At 44.8% G+C, this 25,811-nt stretch overlaps 2 protein-coding genes across 5 annotated transcripts; both read right to left on the bottom strand.

Moving 5' to 3' along the window:
* Positions 1–1,802: 1,802 nt before the first annotated feature.
* Positions 1,803–14,235, bottom strand: LOC133223911 (C-C chemokine receptor type 5-like). 3 transcript variants are annotated; one of them, XM_061375036.1, is made up of 2 exons: positions 14,100–14,235; positions 1,803–3,450 (listed from the first exon to the last, which is right to left on the bottom strand). In XM_061375036.1, the coding sequence occupies exon 2, from the start codon at positions 3,437–3,439 to the stop codon at positions 2,369–2,371; it is 1,071 nt and encodes a 356-aa protein (XP_061231020.1). In that variant the 5' UTR covers positions 3,440–3,450; positions 14,100–14,235; the 3' UTR covers positions 1,803–2,368. The 3 variants fall into 3 exon arrangements, with proteins under 3 accessions (XP_061231020.1, XP_061231021.1, XP_061231022.1); XM_061375037.1 differs by lacking the exon at positions 14,100–14,235 and adding an exon at positions 6,298–6,557; XM_061375038.1 differs by lacking the exon at positions 14,100–14,235 and adding an exon at positions 6,104–6,271.
* LOC133223910 (C-C chemokine receptor type 2-like) lies at positions 9,656–18,552 on the bottom strand. Of its 2 annotated transcripts, none has more exons than XM_061375035.1 (2): positions 18,511–18,552; positions 9,656–12,807 (listed from the first exon to the last, which is right to left on the bottom strand). In XM_061375035.1, exon 2 carries the CDS (start codon positions 12,794–12,796, stop codon positions 11,726–11,728), a length of 1,071 nt encoding a protein of 356 aa, XP_061231019.1. In that variant the 5' UTR covers positions 12,797–12,807; positions 18,511–18,552; the 3' UTR covers positions 9,656–11,725. The 2 variants fall into 2 exon arrangements, with proteins under 2 accessions (XP_061231019.1, XP_061231018.1); XM_061375034.1 differs by lacking the exon at positions 18,511–18,552 and adding an exon at positions 14,100–14,227.
* Positions 18,553–25,811: the final 7,259 nt, after the last annotated feature.

The following is a 25,811-nucleotide window of genomic DNA, read 5'->3' on the forward strand; positions in this document are numbered from 1 at the left end:
TGTTATGAAAGAAGAATTTATCTTCATTAGATAGGGAATTTATGTTCCATTAACAGGGGGGAGATCAAGAAGTCTATCACACAGAAGTTAACCAACTTTAATGGCTTGTATAATACAAAACATTATTACAATCTATTGGCAAAGTCTATAAGTGAATGTACCAGCAGAGCTACCAGACACTGTGGTCTCTATTATCCTTGAATGTGGAGCACAGCTCACTACAGTAGCTGAAATCTGGTTTATTCTCATTTGCTAAAGTGTGGTCCCTTCTCAGTGAATGGATAGCAAGTCTTGCTAAGATGCTGAGGCACTGGGCCACCAATCTCTTCAGCTCCACATCTTCTCTCTGGAAGCTGCTTGTCACTTGGAAGCATCCAAATGATGCTGAAATTACCCAATTTCTGCTTATACTGATGTGTGTTTTAAAGGCATATGCAAAGTCCAGAAAGTAACAGATGTCCAAGGTCTTACACGCAGCTGAAGATCTTGTATATTAAAAGTTGCAGCGTATTTCTGTTCCAGTTCCCATGGGGATGTAGTCCAAAAGTGGTGCTCAATATGACAAAACTGAGTAACTTAAACCAAGTGGTTTGCTAAGCAAAGATTTCCCTATTTTACTTCCTGCTTTCACAAGCACATGGCAATGTAAAACCTCTTTGGGGCTGTTTAAAACAGTTCATTCTTTGAAAAATAATATTTATGAGGCTATGTAGAGGAGCAGAGAAACAGAAATTGCCCTGATGGAAATCAAAATCCTCAATGTTAATTTCCTGTCTACACAGTTGCCCAAATGCACATGTTTTAGGGGAAATATAGGAAATGCTAGGATGGACAATTAAATTAATACTGTGATCTTAAGCACACGAGTATTCCCCTTTTATTTCATCTTTTCTACTTTTCTACTTTTCAAGTGCTTTGTAGCATCTGAGCTTTAAGGGGAGCCCCAATTGTATTTGTCCATCAGTCTTAGTAATTATGGAAGCTTTTTCTCTCTGTAAAACTCCTAAAGAGCAGAAAAAGCCTGCTTCTAAAACAGAAAAGAGATGCTGTAGAGTCTGTAGAACAGCGAATATTTTAACTCACTCATATGTTTCGATAGCTTAAATGTCTGTAGCGTATGTTTATCACTGCAAACATCTGGGTCAGCCCTGTTCAGGCATCATTTTCACACCTCTGATGCTGTTGTGGTTTTGCAGCCATTGTGGCTGTGTTCTTTCGAGATTTTAAAGTTGTTCTCTTATGTAGGCTAGAAAAATGGTAAGCAAAATCACTGCATTAAAAAGCTAAAGCCGTGTTGACTCAGCCATATTTGATGTAGCCTGGTTAAAACTCCATGTGCAACGCTTTGTTTTTAAGGTATCGTAAAAACATGGGGTTTTCTGACCAATGATAGGTCATTGGATTAGCTTTTTAGTACAAACAGCATATAAAGCAGCAGTTGATTAAGAGAGAGCCTGCTGAAATATCAGATACCAACAAATAGTAATCTAAGCTATTATGAGAAAGAAAGATCCAAGAGATCGGTGCTCAACCATACACAAAGGAAAATATGCCTTGAAATATCAGAGTCTATTGTAAATGTATAAGACTTTCCCATACCACTTGTAAGGATTCTATATCATAGACCTCAGTAATTCAGCATTATTTACAGAGATACACACGAGGCTTAGTAAAAGCTGTGACTGAGACTGGTTTAAGTGAGTGAGATACCTTGTATAAGGTACAGTCAAGAGATCTGTCTGAAGAACCAGTGTGAATTCCTAACCTCTAGTGCACTTCAAACAACCAGTTCATGAGCCTGCTAGCTTAGACCCCCAGCCTTTGTGTGATTTTGGGCTCTGTGATGCAAGACAATGCTTTTACAGTCACACAAATAAAGAGAACACTGTTTTTCCCCTACACGAGAGCATATCTAGGTAGCTAATTTGATGCATCCTTTTCATTAACCATAGAATCAAAGTAGGGTTTGCGTTGGAAGGGATCTTAAAGCTCATCCAGTTCCAACCCCCTGCCATGAGCAGGGACACCTTCCACTAGAGCAGGTTGCTCCAAGCCCCTGTGTCCAACCTGGCCTTGGACGCTGTCAGGGATGGGGCAGCCACAGCTTCTCTGGGCACCCTGTGCCAGCGCCTCAGCACCCTCACAGGGAAGAGCTTCTGCCTTAGATCTAACCTGAACTTCCCCTGTTTCAGTGTAAAGCCATTTATGTACAAATACCCAAATACATGAACAAAACCAAGCTTTAGTAAACATGCATCCTGTGGTCTTTTGCAGCTGCCTTGGAGCCAACATCCAGGACCGATTCTGCAGGTTTCCATCATAGACTTAATTCCACACTAGTCAATTCCACCTTTTTGCTGGGCACAGCTTACAAGGCAGCAGAAACTTCTTGTTCCCCAGTAGACTGCGTGTAGGTGGAGCTGGCCCGTTCAGCTGTGTCAACATAGAAAACGGGACAGAATTTAGGGAAGTGGAATGCAAGCTGCTTTCGGAAAAAGCTATGAAGGTACTTCCTAAATTTTTCTCCAGCGAAGGCATAAATGAGAGGGTTGATGCAGCAATGGATCATGGAGAGCGTTTCCGTCACTTGGATCGCTTTGTGCAGTTGGCCGCTGCCTTGACAAGTGTTGATGAAAAAGGCACCTTGGAAATCACGCAAGAAAATGCAGATGTTGTACGGTGCCCAGAAAACAAAGTAGACAATCATGATGATGAAGATCAGCCTGACCGCTTTATGTTTCTTCTCATTCCTACATTGCAGTAATGTCCTTATAATTTGCGCGTAGCCACAGATCATAATGAACATTGGGATAACCAGTCCCAGGATGTTCATCTTTAAGGTCAGGAATTGCTTCCATACATCTCTCTGTTCTGACGGATAGTGAGCACTGCAAGTGTAACGTGCATTTTCCTTCTGAGTTGTGTGGAATACCATGCCAGGAACAGAAGCAAACGCTGCAACAGCCCAAGTGACCATGCTGGTGAGGATGCCGTAGGTAACTGTCCTGGCTTTCAGAGCAAACACTGCATGCACTATGGCCAGGTACCTGTCTAGGGTCAGCAGGATGATGAAGAAGATCCCACTGTAGAAGCCAAGGAGGTAGACACCGGAGAGAATTCTGCACAGTGCCTCCCCAAAAATCCAGTCGTGGACAGCATAATAAGCCCAGAAAGGGAGAGAAAATACAAAGAGCAAATCGGAAATTGCCAGATTGAGCAGGTAGATGTCAGTCATGCTCCTCAGTCTCTTGTATTTTACCAGGATAAGCACAACAAGCATGTTGCCTATGAGGCCAAATATCACCACCAAAGAATAGAGCGGTGGCAAAAGCTTCGCTGCTAAGTGCTTTTCCTCAATCCCTGTGCACGGTGTTGAATCACCATAGTCATATCCTGTTGTCAGTTCCCAGTTGTCTGAGTCTGTGGTGTGGTCTTCCATGGTGCATTGGTCTGGAAAAGAAGAGAATGATGTTAAAGTAGAGAAACTCCAAGCTTGTCAATGATGGTAATGAAACACGCTGGTGTCCTCCTCTGGAATGCTTTTTGCTGTTGAGCACATGAGCATTTGTACCTCAGGGTGTGGATGAGAATGAGATTGCAGAGCTCCCAGGACACCCATCTCTGTACCTGTGAAGCCACACTGCTGCATGTTGGAAGTGTGCTGAGGATGATTTCCTATGTGTACACCCTCTGGTGTGGTTTTCGTTCCCATCAGCTGCCTGACCCAACCAGAAGCAGAGGAGTGATGAATTTAATCTGAGCAGTGGGTAGTTTGGGGCTCTTGTGCTCAGCAGTAGCTCAAAACCACCACTTCATTCTCTCTGCAGGAAGACACTCAGCTTGTGGCTGGAGTGACCCAGGGGCAGACCCTTGGTCTGCTTTTGTGGGATGCTCATAGTGATCCCCTCTGATTTGCAGCCTGTGAAATCCCTGAAGCACCTCTTTGTGTCTCTCTAGACAAAACTGTTAAGTTCAAAGGACTTTTTCATCCTGTAAGCACTGATTGCTCAAAATGGCAATGTCCTCACTTTATTTTGTGTTAAAGAGGTTAATTTAGCTAAACCTAAGCTGAGGTCCTTGGGAAGGGACTGGTTGCACGGTCTTTGACCAGTTTCCTGTCCCAGGATCCGAGTCCATCCTGAGCTGCCAGGTGCTGATGGAGATTCTCATGCTGTAGAACACAGACATGAACCTGCCCCAAAAGGAGCAAGAACCATTGGAGCCCAGTCTGCACCTTGGGGACAAAAAGAGGTGCTGCTTCTGCAGACCTTTTTCCCACCCCTTCCCCACCTTCTTCCCCAGTCTGGCTGCCATCTACTCCGAACAGCATCAACACTGAGTACATCCATGTTCATCCATTCCTTTGGCGTGTGGAGCATGGCATGAAGTTTTCAGAGCAAGGAAGAAGAGAAGCCTTCCCCCCCCCCCCCCAGCCATACTAACTACATAGTTATTTGCATACTGAGATGGTGGGTTTGTTGGTAAAGGAAGTGGCTGTGGCTCACGTGTATTGACAGTAAATAAGTTTTTTAAGTATCTAAGGGTTTAGATTTAAGTATTTTCGGCAACTTTTCTAGGAAAAAAAAACCCCACCTTTATAAAACACTCTTTGGTCCAAAAAATTAACTTATTTCTTTCAAAACATGACCAGACTTGGACACTGTGAAATGGTTAATATTCCATTCAGCTACATCTGTGTTGCGTGCCCTGACAGTACAAGTCCCTGGTAATGCACCTAGCCAAATATCTTCATTTCTGATGTGTCACTCAGCCATTCTATGTACTGGGATTATGGAATGTGGCACTGGTTGCAACAGAGTGCCAGACTCAGCGTGTCCTGTCTTGATCATTTGGCACCTGCGTGATGCTCATGTATAAACATGGGTATGGAAAACACCTAGATCATAAACCCAGAATGGGATTTTATGAGTTTATGGTCAATAGGATTCATGCAAATATTACTGCAAAATGCTGCCTCCACATTATTGTGGTAACTCTTTTTGTGCCAGCCCCTTCTTCCTGCTAACTGCTATCTCAATGCCTTCCCTCCTTTTCCTCTGCTTTCTTGGAATGACAACCACATCTTCCCTGCATTTCATCTCCTTCCTCTCAACCCTTTTTGCATGCTTAAATTGTGGTCTCCCCTCTGAGTGCTTCTTTTCACTGAGCCCCATCCCTCTAGCCCAGCCTTTGCTTCAGCAATCCCTCTGCAAAAAGCACTTACTACAATGAATTGTGTAGTATGCAGCACATGCTGACAAGGGAAACTTGAGGTACTAAATGTGGAAACCAGAAGAAGGAATTGTTTTGTGCTTTATCCAGAAATCTCACCCATTTAGGACGCAGTGCTGGCCACTGGCTAGAATGCTTCAGTGGGTTATAATCAACCTGGCTTGTTCACCTAGTGTTCTAATGGTCAGATAAACCCAAAGATAATACTGGAAGATCCCTGAAGAAAGGATGTTTCAGTAAGAGGTCTATCTTATGTTGAATACAGCTTAGATAAATGCAGGATTTCTAGATACCTGCAATGTGCTGTACAAATTCGGTTGCTCTGGTTAAGACCAGCAGTCTGTCATGCAGTTCTGGAGAGAAAAACTCCATAGAAAGGCTGAGTAACTCATGTCACTGTTTCAGTCTGAGTTTCAGGGCAGAGCCCTCTGTTTCTAACAAAGCAAGACTTTATTGAGGTGATTTTCAGTTCATTTGCACAGTGCTATATAATGGTAACAGTTCAAAAGCTGTAGTAAACAGAGGAAAAGTGCCAACTACGCTGCACATGAACAAGTTCCATGACTTGCTTGAAACACAACATCAGATTATCTATACTCATCCTGTGAGAAGAGTTAGTACTCTTCACTGAAACAAGCTGGTTTGTCCTTGCAGTAGCAGTTTTAAAATACAGATTTCCATCATTGTGTATCATCTTATGTATTTCTTACATATTCTCCCTGCCCGTGAGAGGGGGTTGGAACTGGATCATCCCAAGGTCCTTTCCATCCCAAACCATTCTGTGATTCTATGATCTTCAGAGAAAAAAAACCACAAGCATTCTCCATCATATTTCTTAGCTCAGTCTCTAGAGGTTTACTTCTTTGCTTACCTGGGTCCTCTGCTCAGGTCTTGTAGTGGTTCTGTCCCTTAGAAATAGTGTATTCCATTTACAATATCCCATGCATTTCCCAGTGTAACTGTTAAAGAGGAGTGCCCTGCCAAGATTCCACCAGTATTTTTCACCTCAGGCATTAGACTAGCTAAGCAACTCCTATATGTTAAAACCAAGCAAAGATGACTTACCATGTATCTTATGGTGCGAGTGATGGCTGGGGTTATTACATCAAGGATAACGCTAAACCGACTTGTCAGTCACGAGAGGAAGCTCACGAACACCTCTTCCTGCATGAAAAAGGATGTATCCGTTTGAAAACTTCTAGCAAACAAGTCTGTTCGCATTGAAAAAGAAATAAATCGAGGAGCAGTTCTCTTTTTTCTAAAAATGGGCCATCAGATGTTGCTTTTCTACTGCTGTGAGATGCACAGAGATGTTGAAATGTGGATCCTCCTAGGAGCTGAACTCACAGTTTCACAACCCGCAGCTGGAGCTTTAGAAAGGGTTGTTGTGGTCTCTTTTTGATGGAGGTATCCTCCTTGAGGCAGGGCCAGTTTGCAGGAGGTTCATCCCTTTACATTTCTGAATCAATACTGCACGGGGTTTGCCCATGGACAAAAAGTGAAGCTTTTGTATAAAGCTTCTGCTTCTATTCAGAATTACCTGCACTTTGTGTTGGCTTGCTCTGAGTTTCAGTCTTTGTCTTTTAGGAGATGTGATTGATTCTATTCTCCTCCAACCTAGTCTTTTGGACTGTGTTTTTTGTTTTAATCCCTCTCATAAGGCCATGACTTAGCCTCTATAGTGAGTCTCACCTTCTTTTGAAACAACACTGTTGCTTGCTTTTCAGAACCAAGCTTCAGGAAAGCCTGATAGAATCTGATTTCCGATCAGTTCACTTCCTTGTGTCTGATCCTGTCCCTTTTTTGAGTCAAACTGAAGCTGCACCATGAGCAGCTTTTTAGATCCTTCTTAGACATCAAAGAAACCACACAGGAGGTTGGAAAGGTACAGAAAAAGCAAGAACAAGATGATGCCTTATCAGATACCTGGGAACCCCTGATATAGAAACCCTGAGAAGATACCAAATAAAGTACATCCTCCTGTTGTGTGTCGTTCCCCCCCGCCTTTACATCCCTTTGTGCAGTTCCAGAGTGTCTGAGTCTATCAACCTAGTGAAGGTGCTAAAGGAACATCTTTCCTGCTCTCAGTCCTCAGTAGCCTTGAAAGATTCTAAACTGCCAAAAGCCCAATGGAGGTGTCTTGCTTTGGATGCTGCCATTCCTTAATGGAAGCCAAGGGAATCACAGCTTCTCAGTTACCTCTCAGATCTTGGGGGGAGACAGTAACAAGCAAAAAGCATGGCCTGTTTTCCTCGGCAACCCTTCTTTGCATGAGGGAGGGACTCTTCAAGGTCTTTTGTTCCAAAGGATCAATAGATTTTTCTCTTCCTTTACCAATCAGCTGTTCCAGTGAGCTCTCTACGGGCTGGATTCTCAGTGTCAAAATGAATGGCCACTGTAGGTAGGGTATTCTAAGGGTATGCTCACACTACCTGATGGACTGTATTAGACCCCCATAGAGTCAGTGGGAAGAGATGTTTCCACTCCTAAATAATCAAGCTCCTAATTGCTGCCAAACTTTGCTGCCAAAACCCTGCACTTTTGCCATTAATTCTTATAATTCTCAATGTATGGAATTAATTTTTCCATGTATAATTGCTAAAGAGCCCACAGACTGAAATTAAGAGACACTTAAAGAATTCCTTTCTGAAACCTACTTCATTGTTCTCTGTTACTTGTTACTGAGCCTGCTGGAGACTCTAAAACCTTCCATAATCTCGGTGTGATCAGCAGCTGGGTATTGCATTTACTGAGCAGCACTGTAAGATTGCAGAGGGTGTTGCACACCAAAAGAGGGCCTCTGCCACGCACGGTTACAGCGGTTGACCAAGGGGAATGGTTTTGGTTGCTCGTCAGCTGGGTCTTACAGCTGCATGAGATGCAGAGTGTGAATAGCTGGGACATCTGCAGCCCAAATACAGGGACATGCTGGCAGCAGGAACCTGCACTGTGGCTTTTGTTATCAGCACCTACACCGTGTGTTCACTCAGCTCTACAGCAGCTGCAGATAAGCAGAGCTGCTGGGAAGTCAGATTTGATCAGGTCTTACATGTGGCTGGAGGTGAGCCCGGGCCCCTGGTGCTGTTTGCTGGCACTGGGGTGCCACTGGTGAGCTCTTCACCAGTACTGTTAGATCTTCCTTTTGGCCCCTGTTCCCCTCAGTCACTGATGATGGGCCTCTGCAGGGCTTGATCTCCCACCCAGTCTGAAGCTCCATCACACCAGCGTGGGACTGGCCATCTTCCTGCTACATCACCCCTTCCTCCCTGCTGCCTTCATAGAATCACAGAATCCCAGACTGGTTTGGGTTGGAAAAGATCTGAAGATCATCCAGTTCCAACCCCCTGCCATGGACCCGGACACCTCACACCAGACCAGGTTGCTCCAAGCCCCTGTGTCCAACCTGGCCTTGAGCACTGCCAGGGATGGGGCAGCCACAGCTTCTCTGGGCACCCTGTGCCAGCGCCTCAGCACCCTCACAGGGCAGAGCTTCTGCCTTAGATCTAACCTGAACTTCCCCTGTTTCAGTTTGAACCCATCACCCCTTGTCCTATCACTACAGTCCCTGATGAAGAGTCCCTCTCCAGCATCCTTGTCCTTCAGATTGCCTCCATCTAGTGTGTGTCTCAGCACTGAGGTATGGACAATGCCAGCAGCATTGCTACAAGTCAGAGTTTTTTCAGCTTTCCTCCATCCCTTGCCCAGCATCTCTTTGGGAACGTGCGCTGCTCTTTGCCAGGAGCTACAGCACATGTAAGAATCGTTACCTGCAGGTGAACCTCCTGATTTTACCAAGTAATTGAAGCTATTGTTCAGCAATAAAAGGAATCATACAGTGGGTTGATGTAGCTCAGAACTGTACCTGCTATGGTTTTATTTCATAGATGAGTAGGAGTCCTGTTTAGTGTTGTGGCACTCACTCCCTCTGTAAAGATATTCCTAGAGTGATATGGTGAGGCAGAAGCATATTTCCATGTTGAGCATAAACCTTCAGAGATCGGGTGCATCACTTGCCTGGGGTCATTCTATACGGTGCAAGGAGATCAGAAATTAGCTGCAGAAAGTCTATGGAGTCTTCATCCCAATATTATCTCACTATTAAGAGTGTCAGCTGTTACTATGCTCATTTATACCTCCTCTTCTCCTACTTATACACAGCCCTCTTTCTCCAGACTTCACCCATCTAAAACCTGTGGCCCCAGACTTTTCCCAAAGCTATTGTAATGCCCTCTACTCAAGCTTGCAGGTGGATAAATCTGTGCCAGCTACAGTAGCTTGAGGACTGGGCAGACAGTTTGGTTTCTTTTGCTGGAGTGTGGTATGGCGAGGGTTTAAATCTGAGCTTGCATGTTTATGCCACCTCTGTTCTATGAGCAGAGCTGATGCCCTTTTACTGATGGAGAAGAACACGGTGCTACAGGGCTTGCATTGTTTTTCAGACACTGATTTTATTAATTTCCCTTCATTAACATGAAAACAGAAAGAAACATAATTCCAACAAGGCAAGAATTTAAGCTGCAGCAGTAGAAACACCACAGTTACTGCAGGGTTTGTATCACACTGAACTCATTTCTGCCTTAATATTAAAAAAGGTGCTTCCACTTTTGTGCAGTAGAACAGTACAAAAGGAAGGAAAAATATTATTTCCAAGCAACAAAGTTTACTGTGGGGATAGTTTTTGGTCTTTTGGTTTGTGGCTATTGACATCACAAGACAGTAGCCAGATTATAATAGCTGATAGGATAAAAACTAACAACTAACAGATGCACTGGTTGATGGTACAAGGCTTGAGGGAGAAGAGTATTTGCACCACCTGGATTAAGGCATCTGATATCCAAGTGAAGAGGCTTCTCTAGGTTCCTCCTGCAGTTGGACAGGTAATCTTCCCATTTAAATCATATGTCTGCTTCTGACTTGGGCATCTCTCTTTCTCTGCTGAACGCTGAGGGACCTTGAAGATACTTGCTTCAGATGAGGCATCTGAACCATGTGCCTCATGTTAAGTAGTGTGGAATCCCCTCTTGTGTCCTTACGTTGTCTGAAGGTTAGTTGAACTTCCAGATTCCCATAAGCAAGGCCTTACCTGTAAGAGTGGTGCCCATTGATGTAAATGAGGGAAAAAGCAGGAGGACAGCTCACTTGTATAAAGAGTGTTCACCTGCACTTCCTTCCAGTCTGAAGCAAATTCTCCCTCTTCTTCTTTGCTAACATCATGTCCCCAGAACACCACTTTCTTTTACAGCAATGGCGTAAATGTATGGCCATAGGACACCAATTGACTAACGGTCTCGAGTCATCAATCAGCATGCAGTAGGCCATGAGCACTCTTCTCCAGGTATGACTCCTCTGCAGTTGGTTGCTTTTGCAGTTCCAAGGCTACTGTCTGCCTAGAAGTGTATCCCAAACATCACACTTAGGAGCTGTGAAGAGCATGTTTTTCTCACATAGGAGCCTAACCTGACCCACTTACTACATCTGCCATGTAAAGTCTTCCTCTACACACACGATTTACCTGTCCAGGAATAGGGAGGCCTCCACTCAGTGCTGTGCTCACAGTCTCCAGAACCCTTCAGAGAGTCCTGGTACTTCTTTAATACAGAATGTTGCATAGCAAAAACCAAGGTGATTTTCATTGTGGCCTTGCAGGTCTCTGCTCAGGGGGCTTTATTGGTTAAGTGCTGCTTTCATTGGAGAAAAACTGCATCCACTAAGCCCACTTTGGAAAACGTTAGCAACTGAGATATGACAGGCATAACATTAAAGAACTACAATAAAAATCCTATAACTTAGCCTATAGTCCAAAGGATTATGTTGAAAAATGACTACACTATTAGCTAACAGCTAAACCCTTGGGTTAAATGGCCCTGTGAGATAAAGTTGTTTCAACTCTCCCACCAGAGGAGAGATAATCACATTGAACTATCTCATATTCATCCTCAAATTCCTTTTCATGGAAACATCTTTTATTCATGTAGGGGAAATAAGGGGCTGGACATGAAGAAAGCTAAAAGCCTCCCTCTATTAAATGCCTGTGACCATGTTGCAGAAAGAATACAGCCACTTCCAAATGTTACTCCATTAATGCTGAATGCTAAACAGGTACATCTATCCTCAAAGCTTCATCCCAGTGTTCATCTTATGGTGTTCACACACCAGTAAATGGTTCTCGTGAAATGACATATTACTCCTTAGTCTCTTCAATACTGTATTGCCCTCAGGTCAATCTCACTAGCATTGGTTCATTGGATAGAATTTGGGTGAAGAAACAGAATTATACTGGTTTAGGTCCCACCCAAATCTTGATGCTGTGGAGAACTCCATGATTCGCTTAGTTTAAGAATGGCAAATGCTATATATAACCCCCAGGAACAGTTAACCACAAGAACTGAGGGTCATTCAGTAGTGGTTGATAGAAAGACTTTCAATAGCATCAGGGGGTCCCTAAGGCAAAGCAAGTGATGCAACATTTCCTAACTATTGCCTTGGGGTATCCTTACAGTCCAGTAGAGACGTCATGCTCTGCAGTGGATGATGTGGCTGTGGAAGTTACTCTTTCTAGGTTATCATGATAAAGAGCTGGGCATTTCCTGCAGAGGTGGGCAGCAACATGCTTTCGGAAGAAGACACGGAGATACTTCCTAAACTTTTCTCCAACGAACGCATAGATCACAGGGTTGATACAACAGTGGATCATGGAGAGTGTTTCCGTCACTTGGATTGTTTTGTGCAGCTGAGCTTCGATTTTACAAGTTGGGACAAAAAGTACATACTGAAATGTGTACAGAAAAGATGAAATGTGGAACGGTGTCCAGAAGATGAAGTAAAAGATCATGATCACAAAAATAAGCCTGACTGCCTTCTGTTTCTTCTCATTCTTACACCTCAGTAATGTTTTTAGAATCTGTGAGTAACTGAAAATCATAATAACCATTGGAACAATAAGACCCAGGATGTTCATCTTTAAAGTATAGGAGTACTTCCAGTTGATTGCGCTATCGCTTGGATAATGAGGACTGCAAGTGTAATGTCCATTTTCCTTCTGAGTTGTGTGGAATACCATGCCAGGAACAGAAGCAAACGCTGCAACAGCCCAAGTGACCATGCTGGTGAGGATGCCGTAGGTAACTGTCCTGGCTTTCAGAGCAAACACTGCATGCACTATGGCCAGATACCTGTCTAGGGTCAGCAGGATGATGAAGAAGATCCCACTGTAGAAGCCAAGGAGGTAGACACCGGAGAGAATTCTGCACAACGCCTCCCCAAAAATCCAGTCATGAACAACATAATAAGCCCAGAAAGGGAGAGAAAATACAAAGAGCAAATCGGAAATTGCCAAATTGAGCAGGTAGATGTCAGTCATGCTCCTCAGTCTCTTGTATTTTACCAGGATAAGGACAACAAGCATGTTGCCTATGAGGCCAAATATCACCACCAAAGAATAGAGCGGTGGCAAAAGCTTCTCTGCTAAGTGCTTTTCCTCTGTTGCCTCACACGGTACTGCTTCACCATAATCATATCCTGTTGTCAGTTCCCAGTTGTCTGAGTCTGTGGTGTGGTTTTCCATGGTGTGTTGATCTAGAAAGGAACAGAATGATGTTAAAGTAGAGAAACTCCAAGCTTGTCAATGATGGTAATGAAACACGCTGGTGTCCTCCTCTGGAATGCTTTTTGCTGTTGAGCACATGAGCATTTGTACCTCAGGGTGTGGATGAGAATGAGATTGCGGAGCTCCCCGGAAACCAATCTCTGTACCTGTGAACCACAGAATGATTTGGGTTGGAAAGGACCTGAAGATCATCCAGTTCCAACCACCTGCCACAGACAGGGACACCTCACACCAGATCAGGTTGCTCCAAGCCCCTGCGTCCAACCTGGCCTTGAACACTGCCAGGGATGGGGCAACCACAGCTTCTCTGGGCACCCTGTGCCAGCGCCTCAGCACCCTCACAGGGAAGAGCTTCTGCCTTAGATCTAACCTGAACTTCCCCTGTTTCAGTTTGAACCCATCACACCTTGTCCTATCACTACAGCCCCTGATGAAGAGTCCCTCTCCAGCATCCTTGTAGCCCCCTTCAGACACTGGAAGCTGCTCTGAGGTCTCCACACAGTTTCTCTTCTCCAGGCTGAACAGCCCCAATGTTCTCAGCCTGTCTCCATACAGGAGGTGCTCCAGCCCCTGAGCATCCTCATGGCCTCCTCTGGACTTGCTCCAACAGCTCCATGTCCTTCTTATGCTGAGGACACCAGAGCTGCACACAGTGCTGGAAGTGGGGTCTCAGGAGAGCAGAGCAGAGCAGAGGGGCAGGATCACCTCCCTTGACCTGCTGCTCATGCTGCTTTTGATGCAGCCTAGCACACACGGGGGTTTCTGGGCTCAAGCACACACTGAAGTGGCTCATGTTCAGGTTCTCATCAGCCAACACCCCAAAGTCCTCTGGTGTGTGTTTCCTCCTCAGCAGAGCCTGTCAGCTGCCTGACCCAGCCAGAAGCAGAGGAATGATGTATTTATTCTGAGCAGTGGGTACTTTGGGGCTGTTGTGCTCAGTGGTGGTTTTCCAAAGGGATGGAGATAGCAAGGAAGGCAGCAAAGAGCAAGCATAGCATCTGGCATGCAAAGTGCACCATGCTTCTCCTTGGGACACGGCCACCTTCTCATCATGCCAGCCCATACTGTGGCCCTCACCTAAGAAGGATTAGGCACTGGGAGAGTGTAAACCAGTGCCTTCAAAGGCACTGTGGCGTGGGTGAAATGTAACTGACTGCCACTTGTTCAGGTTGTTGGTGACTTCCTGGAAGCCTTAATTCCTATGGGAACCAGGTCACTGGAGGTATAGAAATGACCTTTGCACAGTACTAAACATACGCACCTGGGGGACCTGCTGACTGGGTTTTGCAGAGAAGCAAGTCAGCACCGTTGACCTGGGTTAAGATGGCAAATACTGTGTCTTCTAGGGAGCCTGGGTCAGGCGTAGCTCATGGAGGCTTGGTGGTTTTAGGTAGCTCTGGAAGGAAAGCAAATCACAGTCCTGTAGAAAGAACACATAGGCAAACACCATGGCAATTGGCTTATGACAGTTGCTCTCAGCATGTCTTATAACTCCTGTATTTGTTGTGGCATCTCCCTGTAAAGTGAAAGACCTCCCCAATGCTCAAGGATGAAAGAAGTTTTGATTCCTTGTTCCGGTAGCTGTTTTGCAGCCATGATTCCGAATCTCCTAGGTTTAGATTGGCCAAGTGCCTTGGAAGGGCACAAAGGTAAGACATAGATATGGCCACCGCCATGACTGTGCACGAGCAGCTCTTTGTGTGCAGCAGTTGTTTGATATTGGCCTTCATCCTTTGTTAGTGTTTCCAATGAAGAAGTGCAAGGGTTGCCCAAACTCTCTGTTCCTCCAGTTTTGGTTTGGGGACTGAGAAAGTTGGGACTGTTTAGTCTGGAGAAGAGAAGGCTGCATGGAAACCTCAGAGCAGCCTTCCAGTATCTGAAGGGGGCCTATAGGGATGCTGGGGATGGACTCCTTATTAGGGACTGTAGTGACAGGACAAGGGGTGATGGGTTCAAACTTAAACAGGGGAAGTTTAGATTGGATATAAGGAAGAAGTTCTTTACTGTAAGGATGGTGAGGCACTGGAATGGGTTGCCCAGGGAGGTTGTGAATGCTCCATCCCTGGCAGTGTTCAAGGCCAGGTTGGACAGGGCCTTGGGTGACATGGTTTAGTGTGAGGTGTCCCTGCCCATGGGAGGGGGGCTGGAACTTGATGACTTTAAGGTCCTTTCCAACCCTAACTGTTCTATGATTCTATGACTGCTGGGGGGAGACCAGGCTTCCTTTGCAAGGAGTCATGGCCCAGGCTGTTAAGTGTGCAGCAGAGCTGTGAAAGCCCTCAGTCAAGTTCTGCTAGAGTGGGAGCAGATAAAGGCTTGCAACTTAGATATCAGTCCTTCCTATCACCAAACCCTTCCCCTTCTCCACATCCCTGGTAGGACCTAGATGAGCTAGATGCAGAAGCACAGCTTTGTGTGATTCTCTGAGAAGTTGAGAACTGGACCCCCAGAGAAAACAGAAGAATTCCTGTGTCCCATGAGAAGGTGGGAAGAGGGTTTTATGCAGATGGGTGCCAGAGGGACCAAATGTGCTTCCTGCTGATTCAGGGGGGAAGTGAAATAGATGCATTTGGTAGCCACTCAAATAGAACTATTTGCTATCTGGTGAAAGGGCTGCTCTTTCTTCCTGTGTCATCATAGAATCATAGAATCAACCAGGTTGGAAAAGCCCTTTAAGCTCATCTCATCCAACAGTTCCCCAGCACTGCCAAGGCCACCACTAACCCATGGCACTGAGGGCCTTGTCTACACGCTGTGTGAACACTTGCAGGGACTGCTTCTGTCAGGTAGATTGGTGGCTGTTCATAGCAGGTTGATGGGTTTGAAATCTGCATCTTCTTGGCAATTTGATGCCTTGACAAAGGCAATTTGTTGTTCTCTTGGCAAAAGCAACAGGCTGCTCTGGATACAGAGGACTGCGGGCAGCGCATCTCCCCCATCTTGCTCTGTGATCCCTGACCACGTATATGGTGCAGCAATCTTTGCTCCTATCCTGCCTGCGGTCCCACCTTGCACTTGTTTTCAGTGCTGAGGTCTACCCTGTGTGATTGTAGATGTCTTTTGCAGACATCTCATTTCCATGCCCAAAACCAGCAACTTCATTCTCTCTGCGTTTGAGTTCTGCAAGACTGAATGTAACTGAAGAAGCTCAGCTCACAGCTGGAGGGACACAGAGGCAGGTTCCTGGTCTGCTTTTGGGTAGGGGCTGAATTTCATTACATGGTGGGTCATTCTGAGCTGTAGCATGTGAAATCTCTGTGTGTCTTAAGCTTGTGTCAGCCTACTCAGCTGTAGGAGTCACAGAACATTCAGGACCTAAAGGATGTAGTTTAATCTAGGTCTTTATCCCAGTGGATATATATGTAATATAAATAGTGTTCTTGAACAAATTCTATCGATTACACAGTGTTGAAACAATTTTCTTTGTGTGTAATGCACAAGCATACATTCATATATATACACTCATATATTGAATCATGGAATTGTAGAGTTACAGAATGATTTGGATTGGAAAAGACTCTTAAGATCATCAAGTCCAATGATTACCTCACACTGCCAAGTCCACCACTAAACCATGTCCCTTAGCACATCTACAGGTCTTCTAAATACCTCCAGGGATGGTGACTCAACCACTGCCCTGGGCAGCCTCTTCCAGTGCTTGACAAGCCTTTTTAGGAAGAAATTGTCCCTAATACCCAATCTAACTGAGTTTTTCATGCTGAAAGGAACATCTTCTGCAGAATTCCTTGCCAAGAAGTCTGGGTTTGGCTGTAAAATTATTGAGGCATGAACCATCATGTTGGTGTGTAAGCAGAGAAGTCTTCAGCTACCTCTGCTCTTGTGCTGTACATATAAACGGGCTCTTCAGAGAGGTTATGATTTGACAGCTTGTGATTATTTGGCTTATTTCCCTCTTCCAAAATGACAAATGAACATTGAGGAAGTCTTCATGATTTTCAGTAGAGGGGCTTTCTCGTTGGTTTTATGGACTGCCTGTGGCCACCAGTGCCCACACCCCCATAGTCTCTGCCTCTACAGGGTCCTTTTGGTTGCTAACAGGAAGTCTGGATGATTTCTGCAAAAGCAGGCAACTGAGGCGCGACCTCAACAGATAGTCCCCTCCAAAACAAAACCTCGCTTTGGAAACCTCTTCCTCTGTTATAAGAGCTGAGCATTAGAAACAGCTCCTCAGAACTGCCTCTTGAATGAGGAGGTTTCTTCATCCCTGCAGAACTTGCAAGGAAAAACGTGCTCCAGGCTGATAGAAACTGCCTTAATTCCCTGGGAAGCCTCAGGATCCAATTGTTTCCATTCCCCACCAAACCCAGAAAGACACTTGCAAAAATCCTGAGCTTTTAGGCATCTAAATAGAGGCAGTCTGTGGTCACAAGACAAAAGAAGTAGGAAGCATTCTTACCTAAACAAATGTGCAGTAAAAGAGCAGTGTAAGCACTGAAAATGAGCACTCAGAAAGAGAAACTTGTGACAGCTATTTGATGTCTTCCTCTAAATCATGGCTGTATGTTTAAGAGGACTTTTCCCTTGTGTAGGCAAAGTCCTGTGCTAGTATCTCTGTTCAGTGGTGTGGGTTTTCCGCAGTGTTCTCTGCTTAAACTGCTTCACATAAAACATTGAGTTCAGAGTAATTCAAACAACAGTTGCAGTCACAACCCTTCTGGAGATGGACTGGAATATAAGAAAGAAGGATAACAGTCTGGAGTGGAGATGGACACTTACATGGCAGGATCATGTCCCTGTCACGTTATTGCTATAAGGGTCTCTGCACAGAGTTCAAGCCCACTGCTCTAGCATTGTCAACTGTTCCTTGCAAATCACAGTGCAGTTTTCCCATGAAAGCAAGCGTTGCTATAGTTGCGTGTTTGATATATTACACACAAATTATATTCTTAGGCTGTTGTGGCTGTTTTCGTTAATGCCCAAGTGGCAAGTCTCATTTATCCCAGCAGAGGAGATCACCATTCCTTGTGTATGGAGAGAGTACAATTCCAGTGTAGAACTGATGAATTTTATGCATGGAAAAACGTGTTAACAAAAATTGCAAGCCAGATTATGGCTGATGTCTCCAGCTGAGTTACGGGGTAGAGGCTTTCTAATGTTAATAGCACAGAAATATCACATTAAAAAGCAGAACTGATCCCAAAGAACATATCCTTCCATAACATGACAATGAAACAGCACCTTTAACAGACTAAACGCTTAAATAACACAAAGAAGCCATGCGATAGGATAATGATGAGGACAGGAGATGCAGAGCATTTGCATCTCACAGGGCAAGATGCAGCTTGGATTAGGAAAGTTTAGGTTAAGCAGGAAGGGTTTCACATCTGATTGGTTTATATCCTCAGCAGAACACATCTTCAAGCTACTGATCTCCTGGAACAGCTTCCAAATCAAGACCCAGTAAGTTTCTAGTACAAAAAAAGAATAGCATTTCCTACATCATTTGTCCAGTTCAATCCTCTACTCTCACATTCAACCTCATCCTGAGTCGTAAGCTAGTCACAAGACTCAATTGTTCTTAAAGATAGTGCCTCTACTTGAATGATTGCTCTACTGCCTCTATCATTAGGCACATATACATCCCCACTGAGTGAACCTGTAACTGCATAGACACATTTACATGTAAGAAAGGAAGAAAATAAGCTACTCACTGATTTATCAAGCTGGGGCTGTCTGACCGGGTCTTCTGCTTCGTGAACAAGCACATAGTTAAACCCTATATCTGAAAATAGGAAACAGCACTTCCTGTGTGATGTGTGTTGCACATTATTACAAGAATCAAGGGCATGGTTCTTCTTTTCTGGAAACACTCTATTACCAGGCTGGGTTCAGAACTGAGGGATGAAGACTTTATGGGTGTCCTGCTCCAGCTGGAACTGGAGCAGTCAGTATCTCAACTGTTGGGTTAAGACTGGGTGGTTGAATTCAATTAGACCTGAGTATTTCTAGATGCTCTAGACACTTCTGCAGCTCAACAGAAAGGGGTGTGAAATACCTGGCATCCAGAACGTGTGCTTAAGAAATGAAATTCTTCTCTGTTGAAACAACACCACCAACGTATTCTTTATGTTCATTATCACTGATCGACTTGTACATCATTTCGGCATGGTTGTGTCATCACTAGTGAAAAAGAATCTGTAAGCAAAATCAGGATGTGTTTATACTAAGCCAACTGTTAGTGTGCCAAGTTCAATAGCATCACACTTGCCTTAGGTGAGCATTGCAAAAAGACACAAGCGAAGGTCCGGAGGTTTCTGAGCTGATTAGGTGAGGCACAGCACTATGCTGGTAGAGCTGCCTTCCTTCCAGCTATGTGGTGCAGACTGCGTGAGCTGGTTTACACCACACTGCACTCTGTGGTGCAGACCCCTTCCTTGAACATCTATTGTGATTTCTGTAATGATCTTACACTTCCAAGAGCCTCTTGTATGAGGCAAGCTGGAGCCTGCAGCTCGTTCCCTTTCATGATGTGACATTGCAGGATTGAAAGCAATAGAAAGAGATGAAAATAACACAAAGTGGCTGAGATACATTTTTGCTTCAGAGGCAGGAAATGCAGTCGAATGTAGAGGCTGGTGTCATGCATTTGTTGTTTTTAGACATTCACCTCACCAATGCCATTGGTACTGTAGCTGCAACAGCCTCCAGCTGATGGAGGCCTGTGTAAGTAATCATTATCATAGAATCATAGAATCACAGAATGGTTTGGGTTGGAAAGGACCTTAAGATCATCCAGTTCCAACCCCCCTGCCATGGGCAGGGACACCTCACACTAAACCATGTCACCCAAGGCTCTGTCCAACCTGGCCTTGAACACCACCAGGGATGGCATGGATTGATGGGTTGATGGATTGATGGATGGATAGATGGATGGATGGATGATAAACCAGGTCTAATGAATTATATGGCCACTTACCTGCTCCCTGAGGAGACTTTGTACAATTGTGTAGCAAGTTACAGCAAGGCTACCCATTGCAGGGTTGCAGGCAGCAGCTCTTGACCATTTTCTCTAAGACTGCTGGGTGGTTTCCTACAGCATTTCCCAAAAGCAGCAGTGAGGCTGCCTTGTGCTACAGTTATAGCTGGATTGGGTCACTTCCTAGAAAATCTAGGTAGTTTCAATAAAACCAGCCATACAGGACATGACCACACGCGTTCCAGAGAGTGTAAAGGAGACTCACCAAGCTGGGTTTGGTGCTTAAGCAAGGCTTTAGGAAGATGGGTCTCTGTGATGGCTGAAAGGAGAGAAACATTTCCAATTGATCTGACAGGGGCTGTGTAATTTTGCTGAAAGTATAGACAGCAAATCACGGAAAACCTTCAAGCCTGAGCAGAAAGGAGTTTCCATAGAGGAACACAGCGATAACAGGGAGACATAAACCACAGATTTTCTTCCTGTACCACCTCCCTCTGAGTTGCTGTTTGAATTTGAAAAGTTATGTGGTTTACCACTCAGGAGATCTCTTCTTCCTCCATGTACAGGTTGCTAGCTCAGCAGGTTGGTTTGCAAGCGTCATCTTTGGTGAGCTGCTATTGCTGGTAAAGAAAAGCTTGGCTTGCAGCATCAAGAATCCTGCCTAAGGCACCTTGTTATCACTGCCCTATCAAAAAGAGAGGCTTGTCTCCACTCTTGAGAGTGGGACTCCTTTGGAGTCTATTGCCCAGGGGTTACAGAGGTTTGGAATTGTCTGGGGGGTACCAGAAATAATCCTCGCCCTGTCTTGTGACACTGGAGATTCCTTCTGCCTCTTTCAGGGCCTTTCAGGAGTCACCAAGCTCCTCCTTTTTCCGTGCTGTATCAGTTTGCCCAAGCAAAAAGCTGGGACAACAACCTGTAAGTGATGGCAAAAGCCTGGGAAACGGGAAATGTGGCACTTTGGGAGCGAGTGCCTCCCATGCAGGGCAGGAAGAACACCTAGTTGAAGGGCAGACAACCATTTCTAAACAAATGTGGGAAGAAAAAGTGCTCACAAACCTGCAGGCATCCAGATATTGACTGAATTGCTAATATTAGAAGTCTCTCAGGAGTTAATAAACTGTTGGTTTTGTTTTCTGTCTTACACAGACCAGTTGTAGGAAAGATCATAAAAGAAGTCATTGCTTGGAAGACCAAGGTTTGGTTCCCCTTGTGATGGGGAATGAGTGACTCGTGACTCACAACTTATCATTTGAGGGAAACAGAGCATGATTTTGCACATCTGGTTTTCAAAGAGCTTTAATTCTTTGTGCTTCCAGCTTGGGTACTTAGATAGAAGACAAGTGGGCAGTGTTCTCAGGTTGCCTGAGCTCCAATTGCTCTCACTATTGATAATAATGGACAGTTTCTTTCCAAAATGGTGATGCGAATACTTGGAAGCTACTTCAGAAAGTTTGATGGAGATTAAAATACAGAGGGGAAAAAGAAGGATTCAAAAGAGAGGAAATATTTCATATGGGACAATTCATTTTAGGGGACTGGAATGGGTTGCCCAGGGAGGTTGTGAATGCTCCATCCCTGGCAGTGTTCAAGGCCAGGTTGGACATAGCCTTCGGTGACATGGTTTAGTGTGAGGTGCCCCTGCCCATGGCAGGGGGTCGGAACTTGTTGATCTTAAGGTCCTTTCCAACCCTAACTATTCTATGATTCTAACTGAAACTACATTTTGAGTTGTAGCTATTTTTGTTATTACCATTGTTTTAATTGTTATATTATAGAGGATAGGACCTGTTAGAAAGGACAGAACAACCCAAAAATCCCTTTTGCAGGGATCTTGAGACTGAAGAAGTATACGGGAAAGGAATGAAATGTTCATTGGTCTAGGAAGCATGGTCTGTGAGAAAGAATTGGGAAAGGACTAGATGATCTCTGGAGAGGTCTCTCAGACTTACATCTATGGTTTTACTCCTGGCATCCTTCCTGCAATGGTTTAGTGACCTTTATAAACATTCACTAACCCAAAGAACTGCCCAGGAGATGGAATGGGAGGAAGCAGTGGGAGAAAGCATCCCAAGGGCATAGACATTGCCAGGTGAAGATTGCTTGCCTTATAAAAAGCTTAGGTTCTCCATCTATGAAATTAGAGCAAGAAGGGACTCTCTTGAGTACATAAACTTCACCATGCTCATCAACTGGATTTCTGTGAATGGGGAACTACTGCTTGGTCATACCAAAGAGAAGAAGCAACAAAGGACAAAAACTTTCTGCAGCAAAACCATCTTACTTCAGCTGGGGCTTTCTACAAGCTGCCACAACACCACCACTGACAGAACTGAAGCAAGGGAATCAAACCATGGTGTGCTTCTATTACTCCATCAACGGCTGCATGGAAGGGAGAACTAGCTTGTTCTGACAAGACCAGTGTTGCCTTAACTTGAGAATGTTATGTGATGCTGAGGTCGGACATGGGGATATATCAGGGACACTGACACAGTTTTCCTAAGTTCTTGAAGAGGTTTCCTTTCCTGTGGAGGGAAAGGGAAAGCTGGAGACAGTTCACTGCTGGAAAGAATATTGGTAAAATCATTAAGCAGATTCCCTAAATAAAATGCCTGGGTCTTAGCTGTATGCCATGAAGGAAGACCACAGCAAAGAGGAAGTGATGGCCTTGCAGTTCATTCCATATCCTAGGCATCTTATGTGAAAGGAGAAACGCTGCCTTCAATCCCTGTGTCAAAGCATGCTTAAGAGTTACAGGAAAAGCAGAGGAGGAGAGGTGCATCCTGAAGGAGTTGCTCTCCCATTCCTCTGGTGCATTTCAGTGTCTTTTTATGGGGAAATTGGATGAAGTAGATGTTTTGTGTTGAAAAAGGTGTTCAATAAACCTATTACTGAGTCCTATGCAATAGGCTCCTCTTGCGTGTCCTCATCTTTGGGCGGGAGTGCTGGAGGCTCTGCAGAGGGATCTGGACAGGCTGGATCAATGGGATGTTGCCAATGGGATGAGGTTCAACAAGGCAAAGTGCCTAAATCCCTTGGTGGATCTTGTGCCTGCCCTGTGCCAGCTTCCAGATCCCAGTAGCATTTGCAGCAGTATTTACATCTCTGGAATGTAAGTCTTCCCTGATTTTGCTTCCCAGGTATCTGCAGGACTGCTCAATGAAGATGAATCCAAAAGACACAACCAGCCCCAGGTAGTCTTCAGTCTTCTCAAAGACTGGCCTCACACTCCTGTCTAGTGGAGCCTGCTTTATTTCTTAGTAAACTCCCCATAGAGTCCAGCAGCCTGAAGCCACTTTGGTAGCCACCCTACGCCAGTTTGGTAGCCACCCTACGCCAGTTTGGTAGTCACCCTACACCAGTTTGGTAGTCACCCTACACCAGTTTGGTAGCCACCCTACACCAGTTTGGTAGTCACCCTACACCAGTTTGGTAGCCACCCTACACCAGTTTGGTAGTCACCCTACACCAGTTTGGTAGCCACCCTACACCAGTTTGGTAGTCACCCTACACCAGTTTGGTAGTCACCCTACACCAGTTTGTAGACACACTGACTCTGACCCTAATCATTTTCTTACAGGTTTTATTTACAGGGTGGAGACACCATTTCCTTAGTAACTTCTGTAGAGAAAATGTAAGGAAACACTGGGCTTCAGGAAAGCCAGCAGAACCTCCTTTCTCACAGTCCATTGCAATCCAACCTCACCACAGAGCCTATGATACCACAGACTGGATGCTGTTCTCTATCCCCAGCAAACGAGGATCACTGTGGTATCCTCCGTACTATGGGCTGGTACCTGTAACTGCATTCTTCCTCTCTTTTTTACAGGGCAGTACTAATTGCTGTCTCTGAATGGGAATGGCAGAGCTGCCTGCAAGCGCGATGTTTCACACCATGCAGCTGAAGGGTTGTGAGCAGGCTGTTTGTGCCACTGTGCAAAGCGGTATCGGTGTTAGCAAGCGTGGTACGAAGTCCATCTGTGCTTGCGAAGCTCTCAGGCCACGTTGCAATAGTTGTTTCATGCCAGTGTGTTCAGCACAAGCAAAACAGTTTGTCGCTGTTCTTGGAAGAGATTGTGCAAGTGTTAAGATGAAAGCCACAAATAAGTGATAAAAATAACCAAGTGAAGAGCTATCTGAGCAAGAGAACTCAAAGGAAAGCTGGTATTTCTACCTGCTTCAGACTCAAGTACACTCAGATGAAGTCTTACCTAAACCTTTAAGTGAATCTTAGCAATAAAATGCATTTGCTTTGCCTGAAGTGCACTGAGACATCAAAACCAAACTACCACTTGAGTGTTTCATTAGGGAATTACCATCATGCACTGAGGCTCCATTTCACAAGGCTTTTCCAAGTCAGTACTGGTAGACTTGTCCTTGGAAAGTGGAGTTTGCTGTCTGTTACTTGGTTTTACACTGACAAGGGTCTATTCCTTATCTCCTAGTTGTTCATGTGCTAAATGCATTGAGCATTAAATACTTACAGTGCTCACCAGTGACACTTCCAGCTTCCCTCCATCCACCCACTGAACTGAAAAGACTGTCAGGTAAGCCTAAGCCCCATAAACCTGTGTTTTTAACCTGAAATAAGGGAATCTCTCCTATTGTTTTCTCTGCCTGTGAAAAAAGCCTGGGAAAATTAGGCCCAAAGGCTTTGGACATCACAGCCTGGAAAAGCTGTACCAGGAAGCTGTAAGGAGGGAAAACACAGTTTATTAGCTAGCCTGGGCATCAGTGTGAAGGAAGGGGGGAACAGGATGACCCATTAGGAGGGGAGACAGACTGAGCAGCCAACACAGGAGTGCACTGGGATGGATGAGAGAGGCCACCTGATTATCTTCTCCAGCTCAAGAGAAGGAAAGGAGCTGCTGACAGAGAGAAAAGATGAGCACGGGAATCATCTAAGGGCCACGAATATCTCTGAGATGCTCAGGTTCTTAAAGAAAGCTGAAGCCAGGCAAGCTTCAGAACTTCATGGCATCATGAGGTCGTTTCAGCAGATATTGTAGAGCACAAAGTTTTGTGTCTCACTTCTGGTTCAATTCATTAATGCATTTGGGGTTTGCATTTGATAATGCATTTGGGTTGGAGTGTGTTTCTGATTCAGAAGAGCAAAACTCACACAAAGCATCAGAAAGAAGACTGGATGAGGTGTGTTTCTGTAGCCAAGGACTAGAGGTACTTAAAGTGCGTGGCTGCAAATGAACAATATCACTTTTGGCTGATCCAACTCTTCTTTATATCTTGATCTTGAATAAGAGCAGAAGGTAATACATAGTGCTTATCTGGATCTTTTTAATGTTGGTGGAAAATGTTATACAAGTCACGCTGACGATGGCACCCAACCTCACTGAATTCAGTGGTGGCTCTCAAACATGGGACAGAACCTGGCTTTAAATTGACTGTCATACACAAAGCAGTGAAATCTCAGGGTTTCAGGGTGAGGCACATTCTCTATCTCATGCCTGTATTGGGTTTCCCCAAAGTGGTGCTGTTACTCAGGAATCTGCGGTGCCACAACCCAGCCCGTCTATCAGGGTGCAGAGGACTACTTCCTTTGTTACAGGAGGTGCTAGGACCTTCATTTCTTTTCTGCTGTAAACAGAAAAAGGAGGATCACCAGCAGCACCGCATCTTACATGATGTTCTTGCTTTTCTCCCCCACACTGCTTTGTGCAGTTTAATAGCACCTTACTTGTTTTAAAGGTAGGTGTTTTTGAAGGTGTGTGCATGTGGATGTTTTGTTGTACACTGCCAAGTGGTCTTGGACTAGAAAAAGACCAGACTTTCCTCCCAGTGCCCTCTGCATCATGCAAAAGGGCAGAAAACATGAAAGGGGGGGATTGTGAAACGTGTTAAATGAAAATCAACAGCTAGAAAGTTCGGTCGGGTTCACAAACCTTCTAGATCTAGCTAGGGAGAGGCTACCGACATGAAAAGCGGTAAGGAACAGTATTGGGCTAGATATTGTGGTGTATACATTCACATTACCTTGCACAGCACCAGGAAATCCAGGTGACATCAAACCTGAATGTT

The sequence above is a fragment of the Neopsephotus bourkii genome, unplaced genomic scaffold, assembly GCF_033783945.1.
Source record: "Neopsephotus bourkii isolate Nb327-2 ecotype Australia unplaced genomic scaffold, CSIRO-AGI_Nbou_v1 NB_1655, whole genome shotgun sequence".
NCBI lineage: Eukaryota > Metazoa > Chordata > Aves > Psittaciformes > Psittacidae > Neopsephotus > Neopsephotus bourkii.

Coding starts and splice junctions, on each gene's coding strand:
- LOC133223911 (XM_061375036.1), bottom strand. CDS start 3,439: ATGGAAGACCACACCACAGACTCAGACAACTGGGAACTGACAACAGGA.
- LOC133223910 (XM_061375035.1), bottom strand. CDS start 12,796: ATGGAAAACCACACCACAGACTCAGACAACTGGGAACTGACAACAGGA.